The sequence below is a fragment of the Seriola lalandi genome, unplaced genomic scaffold (assembly GCF_002814215.2).
Source record: "Seriola lalandi dorsalis isolate HSWRI2012SDOR001 ecotype SW California unplaced genomic scaffold, Sedor1 jcf7180002054963, whole genome shotgun sequence".
In the NCBI taxonomy this organism is placed as follows: domain Eukaryota; kingdom Metazoa; phylum Chordata; class Actinopteri; order Carangiformes; family Carangidae; genus Seriola; species Seriola lalandi.
In genome coordinates, this window is record NW_019525514.1 from 604,047 (window position 1) to 620,136 (window position 16,090).

The 16,090-nt window shown below is 39.9% G+C and overlaps 1 protein-coding gene across 1 annotated transcript in view; it reads right to left on the bottom strand.

Annotated features, from left to right (window-relative positions):
* ofcc1 (orofacial cleft 1 candidate 1) overlaps positions 1–16,090 on the bottom strand; it is an 89,598-nt gene that overhangs the window by 55,741 nt on the left and 17,767 nt on the right. Inside the window, exons 11-16 of the mRNA XM_023395458.2 lie at positions 14,105–14,335; positions 10,663–10,808; positions 10,266–10,380; positions 9,161–9,482; positions 2,916–3,007; positions 1,000–1,145 (exon numbers count right to left, since the gene is read on the bottom strand). Of these exons, the coding sequence (XP_023251226.1) occupies positions 1,000–1,145; positions 2,916–3,007; positions 9,161–9,482; positions 10,266–10,380; positions 10,663–10,808; positions 14,105–14,335 (1,052 nt within the window). The remainder of the gene's footprint in view (positions 1–999; positions 1,146–2,915; positions 3,008–9,160; positions 9,483–10,265; positions 10,381–10,662; positions 10,809–14,104; positions 14,336–16,090) is intronic.

Genomic DNA, 16,090 nt, shown 5'->3' on the forward strand with positions numbered 1-16,090 from the left:
CCCACCCCACACACACACACACCCGCCCCAAGTGTAGTATTGTGTGGGGCAATCCCCTCCCCTTCATTTAGTTGATGTGCAAATAAAAACAAATACCTGTGACTTTTTTCATTGAAATAAGCAATTTTGCTCTCAGCCTATTTTGATGCTCCACGGGGCAGACAGTGCTGCACCTTGCTGCTTTTAACAAGTTTGTTGGCCGAATATTTGGAATTTTGTGCTTTCTGCTTTGATTATATTTCATACATCCCCGTTTTCTCATTAAAATCAAATGCTGTAAGCCATTATAAAGAGTTTTTTTTTTAACATACCTCCTTTGTTGCATTTTGTTGGTCAGAGTAGTAAGGAACAGCTAAACCACAGTGACACACTGGGTTAAGCAATGTTTGTGTTGGCGTCATATGCAATATTGTTATAAACCAAATTAGTTTGAATAAGACTGATTATTTTCTCTTAAAACTGTAAACCACAAAATGAAAATTTAACTTAGAATTCTCTTTTTTTTTTAACCTGGACATTTCAATCAGATTTAATTCAAATGCAGATCAAGGGACAAAAAGGAGGCAGTGGCATTATTTAGAATGCAATCTAGAAAATCTTTTGTTTTTGTTCGAAATAATTTACCTTCTTTCTCACATTTTCACAAAGCATGCTTTCCCATTTTCTAGGACAGATTAGACATGAGGTTTTGGAAACTTTGCTTCTGACTTTTTGTATTTTAACAAATTAACACTATCCTACTTAAGATTAAATTTATGTCAGGTGCAAACTCAGGATTTCCCCTGAAGACATTGTGACTACTGTATCTACATCTGTACACGACGTGTTCTAGGCACATTTTGTTGTCAGCATCTGTCTGGTTGAGGCCATGCACATCACTGTCTGTTGTCTGTGACGCACAGTAACCAGTTGTCACCCATAGTTTTTCTTTTCTTTTTTTTTTTTTTTCACGTCTGAATTTTGCGAGGCTGAGGCAGGATAATGAGTGGTGAGACTTACTGTAGGGAAAATGTATACTCCTCCAGCTCCTCCGTGGAGAGGTTCTCCATTGAAGGCTGCATCTTCTGTTTGTCTGCCTGCCGAGGCAGTGCGCTGCTGCTGCTCATGCTGAGGCCGCAGCTATTTGTCTTCTTGATTGGCTTCTTCTGTGAGGAGCAGAAATCGGGGAGATCACATACGGATGTCATTTGTAATCAAAGCAGGAAACAGGCCTCTGAATTTATCTTGGGGGATGCACACGGTGACAGTGACAGTGTGCGTGGCACTTTGGAGCCTCTCCTATATCTCAACCGCGCCTCAATTGACAAGAGGCAAGAATGATAGTAAAATCGCATACGGCATGCCATCATTCAAGCTGAGTTCGTTTGGGAAATGTGTGTACAGTGACGGTGGTGTTGAATATGTGATATTTGAGCAGCTGGCACAGGTTTTTTTTTCCACAGAAGTCATTTACTGTCATCGTTATAAACACAGTCAAATGGAGTTAGGAAGTGGGGTTTTAAATATTTCACCAAGGTACTTGGGAGCAGATATTATTTGTTAAGCCGCCAACATGTTAAAGGCTTGCATTCCCTGGCCCTGTCAGTCTTGCCTGTGTTGCCCTTGGGTGGGCTTAGTGCCTTTCTGCTTGAAGTTGTGAAATACTCGCTGATGTATGTTAATGAGATCCACAGTTGGAATTAGCAGTCTCTCTCTTTCTTCGAGCCCTGTCTCACTCTACCTCTCTCCATTTCCTTTTTTTTTTCATCTTTTCCTCTCTTCCATCCTTCTCATTCTTTCTCTGTCTCTCCCTCTGAGATAAACTAGGCACAAGAAGTAGTAAATGGGAAGAGCTCCATAAAGGCTCCATCCATTTTCATAGGGCAATCTTTGCCAAAGCAAACTTGGATTCCAGAGTGATGATCACAATAAAAAGGTGGAAAGGAGAGGGAAAGAAAGCAGAGAGAAAAAAAAATGCCTGAGATATATAAACCACAATGTTCTCCGGTGTCTCCCCACAATAAATTTAATGCAATACCTTAAGAGCAGATTCCGTATATAGCTGGATTCCTGCCCTCTGGGCAAAGTGGTCGCCTGGAGAAAATTCATTTTAATTAGGCCTGCACTGCAGGTTGAAGGGTTGAAATCTGATCCCTAGCACTCCCAGGCTGGGGCAGGTTGAAGATCACTCCACTTAATCATTAGACAACTGGGTTCCACACTACGACATTTGACAGAGTTAGCAAGGTTTAAAAGATAGGGCCAAGAGGAGAAGAAAAAAAAAAAAAAAACTCTCCACAGAGGCTGGAGAGAAATAAAACCTCATATCAACAAACTCATTTATTTAACAGGTCACCATTGATTAATGGTGGCCTGAAGAGCCTCTTGTACATCAGAATAAGGAGGTTAGTAAGAAGACTTGGAGGGACAGAGGAGAAAGGCAGGAAGGGAGGATGTGTGTATGTGTGTGAGAGACAGGGACCTGATGTTCATAGGCTTCTAAATACCTCAACAAAAACATCACAACAACAAAAGGCCACAGCAGAGGCACAATGGCAGGGGCGGACCGGGAGGCTGCAATGCCAGATCAGCACACAGAGTAATTTTGCAATTACCACTTCAAAGTATGGCAGGTAACATGCTGGCTTTGATTAATTTAGCTTAAGTCCTCTGTAGCACAGGAAGAGGCGTACTTAGAGTGACTTGGAGAAAAAAAGGGAGGCCTGCTGGCATTGCTGATTTCACAGAATTTGAGCTGCTTTGGCTTGACAAGCAGATCAAAACTGGCTTTGAAGGCTGAAAAATACCTGTTAGTGTGAAATGTATTTTGACAAATCTTAGATAATAAGCCAGGGAGGTGTGTGGGGCGGAAAGGGAAGGCAAGGGAAAGCGTTATTTCAAGGGTGGGAACACTTAGCCTTGAATCAGAGTGTTACCTTGTGGTGAATCCCACCCTCTGCTTTCACCCTGCATGGATCACCCTTTTCTCCAGTGTTTCCAGAAATGGCTCCTGAGGAGGAATTCTTCCCTGCATCCCAAAAAAGAGAAGTGATGTGCAGTGAGTGTGAAAAACAAGGGAAGGTTTATGTTTTGTTTTCATTCAAAATCCCATCTAGTAATCATAGTGAGGCTCAGGGGTGGCTGAGTAATATTTATATCACAAAGTCGAAATGATTACTAGTGTACAGTAGCAAGAGTACTGATAAAATATCTACAAAACATTAATGGAAATAAATCATCATTCTGAATTGTGAAAATAATCTAATTCACCTCACTAAAAGTCAAAAGGTTTACATTTAGCTATGCAAAATTAATTAAAAATTTAACTAAAATAAGTGAAAAGTCCACATTTGTAGAGATTTAAAAAACAGAGAGCAATTCAAGCAGAATAACTATTAAATAACATGTTGTTCGCAGTGTACTATGAAATCAAATAAAATTCTCTTTGCATTTCTGAACACACTGCAAGTGTTGCTTTTGTCTTGTTCTTCTACTCTGAGGCAGGTAGTGAAGATGTTTTGGTGTACTATCTGGAGACTTGCAAAAAGCAACAAAGGCTCATTTTTGTCTTTGTACAGAGAGAAGTAGGAGTGTTAACTTATAGAGCTCCCACTGCACAGTCATCTCTGTCTCCAACAATCTCAGAGCTGAACTTTTCCAGCCCCAACAACAACCTAATGTATGCAATAAGAAATGATGAAAAAGCGAAAATTGAATTTGGTTGTAATACATTTTCCCATTCTTCTTTGCTTTGGAAGTTTTTTTCTTCATCCTCACCCTCTTTTTCTTTTTTCTCTTTATCTGTCTCACTCACTCTCTCCTATTTTTTTTATTTTGCTGTAATTTAAATGGTAAGCCGCCAGATGTGTGTCTCATGCTTGAAGAGTCGGAGATCTGCATTATTTAGCATATTAACATTCGCAGAATTTAAAAAAGGGTTCCTGCGTTGCCTGGAGGTTGTAATTAAGTAAACCTTAGCTTGATACATGTAAAAATCTCACTGTGTGAAACTTTGTTTCCCCCTGTGGAACAAGTCACATCTATATGATACATGTGGGAACCTGTGCGATGATATAATTTTTCTCTTGCTGTGGGATTAGATATATTAGCAATAATAATTTAAATATAGGCAACACATCAGAAATCATTCTGACAGTTAAAATGTTCTTAAATGGCAGGAAGACTGCTCATTACTATTTTAAGACTCTGAAATCAGATTTCAACCTAACACTTATGTAGTTTTTAAACACCTCCTCTTTGGTCATAAACATTTTGAGTAGAGTGTTTGTTCTATTCTCAGTATAAAATAATTTAAATTTATAAATTTTCTTGACATTACATAATTGTAAACTCAATTTTATGTCAGTGTTAAGATTCCAATAATCTCACCTCAGACAAGTAGATTCAGGCTAGATAGTTTTCACACACTCTGAAGGTGCTTCAAAAAAACAAAAAAAATGTACATATAAAGCAAAAGGAGTTATATCATGAAAACTATATCATGCAGCATTAAAATCAATCAATATTTGTTTCAAAAATACAAAATGTGAGATGTTGGTCAGTTTTGGAGTTTTGTATTTATCCAGAAATAAGATTTTGCCTATTCTGCATTACTAACTTTTAAAACATCTGAAATCAACCTTTTTTCATTCAAGTTGTAGTGAATAGTTTTAATAGTTAACTTTAATTCTAGTTAGAAGTGCACTTATACTATATTGTCATTTTTTATATTATATACAATATTACATTTCAGCACATTTCTATGCAGACAGTCTAAGAGAGAGCAAAGCAACCCCTTGCAACACACGCACACACACACACACACACACACACACACACACACACACACACACACACACACACACACACACACACAGACAGACATACACACACATACATCTCAGCCTATATTAGCAACAACAACAGCAACCATGAACTAACATAGACCCACATGGATTAGGATGTTTTTTTAGACTGTACAGACATACACACACACACACACACACACACACACACACACACACACACACACACACACACACACACACACACACACTCATTACACCCAGCCCCACTTGCTAATGGGCAGGCCTCTGTGGAACCAGAATGAGCACAGAGGCAGCATCGACAGCTTCGACAGCTTCGACAGCTAAGGGCTACGTCCATGAACTAAGAGTGCTGGAGCTGCCACAACTCCAGCCTCTCCGGGCACTCAAGGCCAACAACAAACTCCTTGTTATCCCCTGTGCTCTGAGCTGTGTTAAGATCAGGACACACACACATACTCATCCAGTGCATACACTGGACTGACACACCCACACACAGAAAGGCATACAAACAAAAATATTAATATTGCATACATGTACATGTGAAAGTGTGTGTGGAGTGTACCTCACAAATGCATAACTCAACAGCTCCACACAAAGTGAGTGTGGAGTGTACCTCACAAATGCATAACTCAACAGCTCCACACATCCTTTTCTCCTGCTTACTCACAAAAAACAGGCCAAGGAAGGAGAAAAGCCTGAAGGCTGTAACACTGTTGAGATCCCATCACTGTGTTACTGGTGAGATGCAACCAGGCTGAGATGGCAGTTCTTGCTCACCTAGGCCTCTAATTGCCTGATGACTGGTCCAAAGTTACAGAGGGATCGAAGGTCAGTGACTCTTGGATTACCCCCGAGTCCACATCAGGATCTTGTGTTACAGTTTCAATGATACAGTCATCATGTTCACTGAACCACACGAGTTGCACTTGTATAATCACACAAAAACTGGAAATTATCAGTGCATTTTGGAAGCAAGAAACTGTCACTTTTGGGCATATTTGTCCCATATGCTCCATATTCATCCTCCATGTGTGGTCCTTTTGCCTTGTTTACTACTCCCACCGTGAGGGTTCACATATGCATCTCTGCAAACAGGCTTCAAAGGTTGAATCCATCCAGTCGGAATCCAGACATTGTTGAATTAATTGGTGAGTGCGACTGATTGAGAGGGTATGATGTAACATTGTGGTTTGAAACTCTTGATGACTGGGACCGGCCTGGAGGGGATCACATCCTGAAAGTGCAGGGCACCGCTCCAAAGAAGACATTAGATGAGGAATCCTCGAAATCACCATCTGTGCTCAAGGGGATGGATGTTACCATGTATTTGTGAAAAAAATAAATAAACAAAAAAAAGTAGAGAATTGCAGCAGTGATACAGTATGGCAGAATCATCTGCATGCCCACAGTGATCCACAAAATGCAATCATGAAACAAGATGCTAATCTAATTAGTCATTTGGGTTCAAACAAACCCAATGTAACTGGATCATTTAGTTAATGTGAAAGGTCACTTAACCCAGCATGCCTCTAGCTAATCTCCATGTAAAAAAATCCAAATACACTGCAATATGCTTGGACGATTCAACTCAGGTAATTATTATCTTCCAACACACAACATCAATGCCCACACAACAGCACATACAGTAATCTTCAGATTTTTTTTATCAAAACCTGTCAGTTATTATCTTGGAGTGGGATGTCAGGTTTTATTCTGTAATAGATACCTCACCACGCTCTGCCATTTTTCAATGGGGATTAATTAATTTAAGGCCTCAGGAATACAAACTTCCAGTCTTACTGTCAAGCTCAGCTGTATGTACGTTATCGCAATGACAAGAGGTCTCCATATACTTGTCGTGATTCTGAGACAAATGGGTAATGACAAAAATCCTGCCGTCACATGAACAGAGAAAGCGATCTCCACACAGCGCACATTAGAAACAGAAGGGCATGAAATGGAAAGGAAATGCCTGAAACCCTCAGACTTGACGGAGGACTGAGGAACAGGGGATAATTTGTTCTTCTTTTCCTCACTGAATTGGATTTCCATTTTTGGCAAGGTTAAAGTTGTCTGTCCAATTGGTCCCTTCAACCTTCTCATAATCTCCTCATCGAAAAACGCCGTAAATCACTCCAGAGGTAATGCAAAAAGAATGGATCTGTATGCAAATGAGACAGAAACGTCAGGTTGTCTTAGGGAACGTTGTGGATGTGGTGTTGTGCAGGACACCTTTTGATCCATTGGTTCACTTCGGATCTGGTTCACTTCTCAAGCAACCTCTTCACCTGGCTGCATGTGTGTATGCAGTATGCAGCCGTGTGTGTTAAAGAAACCTGGTACTTTTTGCCTTGTCTGCCAGAACATAAATCTCCCATAGTGAGTGACTCCCTCCCTCGTACTCTTTCTCTCTGGAAAGGCAGTCAGTTTGTTGGGGACACTTCCCTTGTGGGCGTTAGGATCTCTGTGGGGGGTCACAGGTCAGCTGGCGGAGGAAGCGACAAGCTGTGAAATGTAAAAGACCAATTTCTTCCACATGTTTCAGTGCTGGGAGAACACTGCCAAGCTGTCAGCCGGCATCATGTTTAAAATGGGCCAGGGTGCTACCCAGCAGACCTGTCACAACTCATTTGTAATTAAAAAGCCTGTGTGATGTTTAAAGCAGAGCACCCCAGAAACTTTTGAGGACTGTTAAATAAAGATGAGCTGTGCATGCCAAAAAAAGAAAAGGAAAAAAAGGGGGATGTATTAATAACAAAGACGCTAGCCAGTCGTCTTTATAGTAGATCAATACCAAATGAGTCTGTATTTGATTTCTGGCCATGACCAAGATACTGGATGACATGAAACTAGTTGGGAGATAAAAAAAGTGTGTTTTTAAAACAAGTAAGTAGATACAAAAACTATTAACATAAGTCATTAACCACTTTTAGATGTGGTTACAATTGTTGTGTGACCTTCCCTGGACCCAGATAAGCAGGACAACAACATCAGAATCAGTGATCTGCTCATTTGATGATTTGATGATTACACAGAATCATATTGGAGCTTATCCCAGCATGCACTGAAAAAAGCAAAAGAACACCAGTCAATCACAGGGCTAAGACACTGTAATATAATCAACAACTGGGAATGCTAAGTCTCAAATCAACCTAACCTATGTCTTCGAACTGTAGGAGGAAACTGGAAAATCACATGCAGGGGAAACATGCAAGCTCCACACAGAAAGACCACTTTTACTGTGAGGAAACACTAACCACTAACCCACTGTGTAATCGACACATTGGTTCATTTCCTATTTCAAATCAGTTCATCATCTGTTCCATGGTAAGAAATAAAGGTAATCAGATTACATTACAAAACCACTAGAGGAAAGATACCAAAAACTACTTTATATGAATAACTTAGAAGTCCACGCATTTCTTTAATGTAACATGTACTATCTAGCAATGCAATGCCTACCAAGGTAAAAAACAACAAATAAACAAAATGAATAAATAAATAAATAAATAATAATAATAATAATAATAATGAGTATTCCATTACTGTGCAGTTAATCAGTGTATCAAAGCACCACATATAATGCCAAAATCATGCAACAATTTGTGCCCCCTTTGTCAAAATATATTCAGTTTTGCTTCGTTAGGCACTATATGAATGAAACTGCATTGCCCTGTATGTATGTAAGGTGCACTGAGACTGCCAATATTTCTCATATGTATTTATTTTACATCTTAACATCTAACAGTCAAGTTCAGCTGAGTTTAAACGTGTCAGCCAGAGTACCCACTGTCCATTCACGCAATATTTTAAATAGCTTGATAACAGTATTATGAGTACTGTTATGTGGTACAGCTAATTTTGGCCAATACATATTTTCAGTACAACAATAAAAGAAAAAAGAAACACTTAAAATTCAAAATGGTGTCATTTTATTAGCTTAGATAAAGCTGTCCATGTCAATACCAAAGAGGGTTTGTTTACATATCGAAGTGGAGGTGTATTATCAAAAAGCTTTATCTAAATGTGTTACAAGTCTATCAGCTGGGTCTATCAGTGTCTGTGCTTGCTGCTCAAATACTGGATTTCCCTGAATCAACACTAATGCTACAGTATATCTGTTAGGTTTTTGCATAAAATCTAACTGAGAAAACACCTTTTGTTTGATGTAACCACTCTCTGTCAAGCTTAGTCTACTTTCTCTACCCAACCCTACCCTCAAGCACATTCACCTCAGCAGAGAACTGCTCTAAGTGACGCCTGCCACTCTTCCCATCCCAATGCTGGTGACATTAGGGTGACATTTTCTCCCCACTGTGGCATAGTTGGGGGTTTTAACATTGGACCCCTACCTGGCAGAGATGAGGAAGAGCAAGCAGAATCAGCTGACAGGTGGAGAGGAGACCCCCGGTGACAATATACCACAGCGGGCTCTCCTGCTCTGCTGCTGGGGCCTGCATGTGGCTGCCGCTGGTGGTATAACTGGGGCTGGGGATGAATGGGCTGCACACAGAGCTGGGACGGTGATAGGAGCTGGGGCTGGAGTGGCAGATGGCTCTGGGGGTGGTCATGATTGACCTCAGGTTGGGGCATGACTGGGGGGTTGGCAGGGGGTATCGATACAGTGAGGCCACACTCTGGACCCCTAGACGCTTCAGACGGGAGCCTCTTAACCTGAAACACAACAAACATGGAGGTAGGTTTGCCTGCATGTGCTTCAGGTCTACATATGGGATCAGTGAACATTAATACATCCTCTTCAAGTTCATGTCATTAGTAGTTATGTTCATATTATTCCATTGCATCACCATAGTTTGTGGGAAAACAGCATGTGTGCGTAATTACACTGCAGGTGTTAGTGATCAAACTGCAGATATAGCTTACTATAAGTAGTTGTCATAGTGTGTCATAATGGCCTAAAATAATTCAATTAAGACCATAAATGTGACTAATATAAATATTGTACATGCTATGTTCAAAAATATGGCTGCAGAAATCAAAGCAATTGTAGACAACTGTAATGATAATGCAGTAATACAAACAACATGTCAAAGTAAAAGGGACAAATGAAGAGACAAACCCCAGACAGAGAGCTTTGTTCTGGTATTTAATTCAAATAATATGTTTACTAATCTAATCAATGCAGCAGCTCACATGCATCCAGAACTGCCGGGTGAAGATGTGGTTCTTGTTCGCCCTCTGGGGCCAAATTCCAAATTCTCTATAAAAGCTTTGTATCACTGAAAATCCAAAACGCAAACCCCCATCTGTCCAGATCAACCATGTTGCCTCCCAAATACGGGGGAGTGTCAGATTGGGGGTAAAGATGCACATGCAAAAGAGGCAGACAAACACATATATGAATATAGTTTACCATTCAGAACTAGTCAGAACCATAACCTATACATGCACACAATCATGAATGCATGTTTTCTAATCACTCACACAAACACACACCTGGAAGTACATGTTGCACAGCCAGTGGTCGAGATCAGAGGAGATGAGGTCTTCAATTTTTTTAAACTGGTCCATTTGTGTGTTGGGCTCCCCCCTGAGAAGCGGAGTTTTGAACCTGGTTTGATGACACATAACCAGTAGTAGTCACTGTACAACAAGATGCATGATGAGCAAAATGCCCTTGAATATTCAGTTTGGCTACTTTATTTTTATAAATTATATTATTATATAAATATTTTTATATTTAAATTATTTAATCTGATGATTAATTATAATTTCATGTGCTGTATTTTGCCAGTAATCATAGTGATTATATGACCTGAAATACTCATAAATACTTTTATAAATACAAAGTCCTTGAGGTGCAACAGCTAACTTTGATCTGCAAATGACCCACCTGCCCTGGACCAGACTGAAGCTTGGGCCACAAACAGGAAATGCCCCCCAAGCCACTACAGAGTTGTGGCTGCTGTTTCCTCGTAGTGCAATGAGTTGAAATATCAGGACCATGGAGGGGACAACCTCGCAGGCTGCAGGTAAGATCTGCAGAAACATAGAAAGGCACAAGTCACTCACAGTTCCACTCAGGTGAACACATGCCTGCAGGCACATGATGAGTAAGCGCGCATAGACTTGCTCACAACCACGAAGCCAATGACAAACAGAAACACAGAGGGTAACTAACAGGACAGGAGCCCTCAGGGAGCCACTTAATCTACATCCTAGACTTGAATCCTCCTTTAACTTATTTCCATGTTCTTTTTAGAGCTTTCTTAACTGCCATTCTTACCGGTCCAACTCAACAAATTGCCTAAAAGGAGATGTTGGAGTGATAAAGACTGTCGACAACAAACAGAGGGTGGAGGAGAACTTGAGATTGCCGTTGTAGGCTATGGATTTACAGTTAGTGAATTTGTGATACAGCGAAGCCATCATCAATCAAACTGATGATATTAAAGGTAACTTGCATGAAGCAAAATGTATTAGTGCTTTAGCAGTCAAAGGCAAACATTCGTATTTGCTCAGAGAATGGTGGGTTTGCTTAAAAATGAACTGACAGTGAGGTGTGTGCCACTCCATCCATCACTGGGTGGAAATATTTTATCCCTTTATTAGTTGTAATGGAAAAAGCAGAGGACTTGTTTTAACACATAAATCATGCGTATCCCTCCCACCTTCATGCTGCTGTTGGTATGCATGATCGGCAGTACTGTATGACTCAGGACACAAATTTATGGAATAATAACACAGATTATGAATATTGAGGATATTCTATATTATTAATTTACTGTAAGAAATACTACCTGCATAAATAGTCATTTGTGTGCTTGTACTGCATGCATATGTTCGCATGTGGGAAGTGAGGTTTTACTGTGAGGGTTGTGAGACTGGATTATGTGCATCAGAGGGCTATGTCTGGTGGTTGGAGGAGCCTCTAAAATAACTGGAAATATTCTGTTTAAAAATATATATACATATATTTATTTATAAAAAAAGAGTGCAAGTGACCACAAAAGGGGTGAGGAAAAAATCATTACAATCATTGTGAAAGATGATTAAATGTGTTGTCAAATGTCCAACTCATCTTGCTCAGTTAACAAAACATAGGACAAAAGATTAAAAAAGGGACAGAATACAAGAGTAAATCATGGATCCCAAAACATACTTACAAGAACTTTTCATCATTTTTCTTTTATTTAAAATTTTGAATGTTACACATCTGTGCATTTGGTGTGAATACTGCACAAAGACTGTAGGCTCAACTCTTCTCAAGTACCCCCCCTTGCCCGCATATCCAAGACATCTCCAACTGAACTGCACTGTTTGTGTCTAAATCCAAAGCCAGATACACAAAGCAAAGGGTGAATGAAAAAAAAGAGCGAGCGAGAGAAAGGGAGGAAAGGAAAATAAGCTCCTGGCTTCCTCCTACCATCAATAATTCCTTATTTCCTCCTCGAAGGCACTGCAAGCACTCCTGAAATTGCATGCTATCGTGTGGGCAACAGGAGAGAGAAAACATCCAAGCCAATCCTGATAGTCTGAGACAAATCTGATCAGCATTTCCACCACTATCAATGAGGACAACAACAACAGGTTTGTCTCTAAAGTACAGCTGAGGGTTTGTGGAGGAAAGGAGGAAAGGAAGAGTGACATGAGGCATTTATCATGCTGTACTTAAACCTTTTTTTTTTTTTACCCCTGAATCAGATCCCAGGTCTGCATTCAGTTTATGCCAGCTTTTACCCCATCCTTTATGTTTGATGGGAGCCAATAGACAATATTATGTGGATGCTCTAGCAGTGAATACGCCCACCAGTACATTGACAGTGTCCACATATGCTAAATGCTCCAGCTAAGGCCTTTAGAGTTGCTATCAGAACACTGACGAAGCCCTCTCTGAGCTGGTACAAAACTCTATGGGATCAGGAGGGACACCGGATTAAGTGCCTTCTGTTTTAAGGTTTCTCTTGTGAGTCTTTTGTACTGTATTGCACACGTCAATGAATAAACACAAACAAGGATTTCTAATCTACCGGTCAATATCAACCATCCTAAATGTGTATTTGGTGTTTAAGATTACTGCAGCTTCTATAGAGGATGTTTTCCTTCATATGAAGAGGTTCAGAAAAGTGGTCATGAAATGTGCATATATTTTATCTAATGCAATCTGCTGAGTTGGTTCATCAAAAGGACTAAATGTGAAAACATGTTTAGTCTTTCATTATGCCTTGGAAGTAGAGTTTGAGATTTTTTTCTTATATGAGTTAATTCTCTATAATTTAATTTCTTTTTTTGCTCCCCCCCAACCCCCAGCCTAACCCCCACCCAAAACCCCCAATCCAGCTCAGCTAAGTTACAGATGCTCAAAGACATGTAGAAAAGACACTAAATTTTTCACTGCATTTGTACTTCATTTCAATTCCAATAAAACATTACTTCCTTATATAACTGAATAATTGATCTTGGGTTTGATTTACATGCATGGATTAAATGTCATGTTTGAAAAGTTGTTGTTTTATTCATATGAAGATTCCCGGAGAAAAACCTAGAGGCTGCGTGTGGCATATTTTCATATGCCATCTTTTACAGTAATATAACTTCTCATAACCCATTCAGTCTAGAATCTGCTTCATCTTCCCTGCAACTGATGAAACCATGGGAAACAGAAAGAGGAAGAGGGATTTGGAAATACTACGGCAAAAACAAAAAACTAAACATGCAGCATGGAAGGTTCTGTCATATTAGCACAGCTTATTTTATTGTTTGCTTCTATCTGAGGGAATTGTTTGTCTTTAAGATCACATTTCACTAAAAATTTCCATTGAATTTCACATCTAAGGCTTTATCCATGTCGTTGGAAGTGAGTGTTTTAATTCAGGGTCCCTAAATATCAAAATTGCTTTCAGATAACATGCTTATATTTATTCCATTTTGTTAGTGAAACAGAAAAAAACTCAAATATTCAAAGCAGCTTGTCCATGCATCATATAAATGAAAGGGTTGTTATTTGATAAAATTCAATAAAATTCGCAAATCACAACCTGATTTTCCGTGTTGAATGAAAACATTTCAGTGTCTATAAATTCTGCAACTTTAGTTGTGAATACCAATACAGATATGTTTTTTTTTTTTTTTTTTTAATTATCTATGCTTTGGCACACTGGAGTTCTGGCTCATCTTTTTAAGCAATTCATCTAAATTCAGATAAACAACAAGGTATTTTTGACGTCCTGTGGACTGTATTTTATCTTAAAATACTCAGGTTTTCAAATTGTTACAGTATCATGATTCATGTTTTACAGTTTCTTTTCTCCAACATCTCATCAGAAATTCCTCACCATGAACACGCTCTGGTTGATGTGCAAGTCCGTGTTGTAGAAGTGGCCCCGATGCTCAGTCGGCTCAGTGGACACAGGCCATTGTTTACTGCACCAAGCTAGGGCTGAACCCGCCAGACGGCTGTTCAGGGCCACACTGACAGTGTAGAGGCCCCTGGGTAGTTTGTCTCTGGTGGCTCTTAGGCAGCACACACACACCTCCACAGGCTGGGGAGTTGTGCTCTGGTTCACCTATAACACACAAAGTGCAGAACATGAGATCTCATTGTAAGATCTTATCAACTTTTTTTCTAGTCCTTATAATAAGACCATAGTTTCAGTTAGCAGGTAAATGTTGCCAATCTGCATTTGCTTATCAACTGCATTGAGCTAGTATTGTCATGCCTGTTAGTTGATTGTTGCAAATTATCTCATCAACATCAATCATCACACAAAAAGTAAATAGTTCACCTGCCTCTAAGACAAACAAATTGTTGACAGAGTGGAGCTAACACACTGACAAAACTTATGTTATCTAATATACATCCCCCCTGAACCACAACTTCCATCAGGAGTTTATTTATCACTCCCCCCACATTTCCTGCATGGTACGCAGGCCATACCATGAAACATTACTTACTATTAAGAAAGCATGGCCACAGTGTAGGAAGACATTTTTCTGTTGCCGCCATCAGTAGACATACAATTACTTGGTTCTTCATATTGAACTCGTAACCTCTAAATAATGCCCGGATATCAAATATGTATTTGATGATATAATCCTCCACTTATTTGGAGTCATCTTTTTGACTTCATGTATCTTTGATGAACAAGGTTTGTGTTTCTTTCCAGATGCATAGTCAAACAGTCTACTGTATGTAAGACATGCCCAGTACAGCTGCAGCTTCCATCTACCGATCTTCACTTAACAATTTAGCAGTTAAGTGTGTTTCTCAAGTACACAACCAACTAATCTTCAAGTTCAACTCCTAGAAAATAAATTTTAAGTGTAATTGGCTGGCTGGATAACTTTCAAAGTAAAAGCCTGTTTTGGATGAATGAAGCTCTATATGACATGATTGGGATGCATGGCATACGTTCAGTATGGGGATGTCACAAGAACTGATACTTACGTAACCATGTCGATGCCAAAAATTTTGACGGTACATGTTCTACAGTACCATACCTACTGAGGGCACTGATGTCTTATGTTTGAGTGATGATTGTCACTTGACAAGAGCTTCAGCCATTGTTGTGTTTACAACACAAGAGGTTATAATATGCCCTCTGAGCAGAGCTATGACTTCAGTGCAGTTTACAGTGAGTCGCTACCTGCCTAGCGTGCTAACTCCAGAAGCAGAAAAGATGTGATAGAGGCAAGAGTTAACATTGGCACTGCTTTTCTCTTATTATTAAAGTTGCATCTCTTAATGCCCATTTATTTTAATGTACTCAAATTTACACTGTGTTGATCAACTCCCAAGGGTACCTTTTAAATGTGTGTGGCAATTAAAGCCCTTGATTCTAATCAATGACAGTACCACTCAGGGGCTACATGTGCTCACAAGCACAAGCAACCACGCACTCATAGTGTGTCCAGTGTTTGTTTTACAGTCTACGGTTTAACAGTATTTTTGCACAGTGTTGTCACAGTCTTCAGTCCTCTCCCTGTCACAGGCACACCACACCACACACACACACACACACACACACACACACACACACACACACACACACACTCACACTCACACTCACACAAACACATTTACCTAGCAGCAGCAGCTGGTGGTGCCCATTACTCTGCCAATCTGTGAGGGGGGAAGGTGTGTGCTGAGCCTTGCAGTAATGCCTTCAATCTCCCTACTGTGAGCATCTTTGCATGCCAAAACAACTAAAGCATTTTAGGCAAAAGTGAAATTAGTATAACTGGTGGCAAAGCAGTTTAGCCCACACAGCTTACATTTTGGGTTGGGTGGGGGTGGGGGGGTGGGGGGATTGAATGCGGGC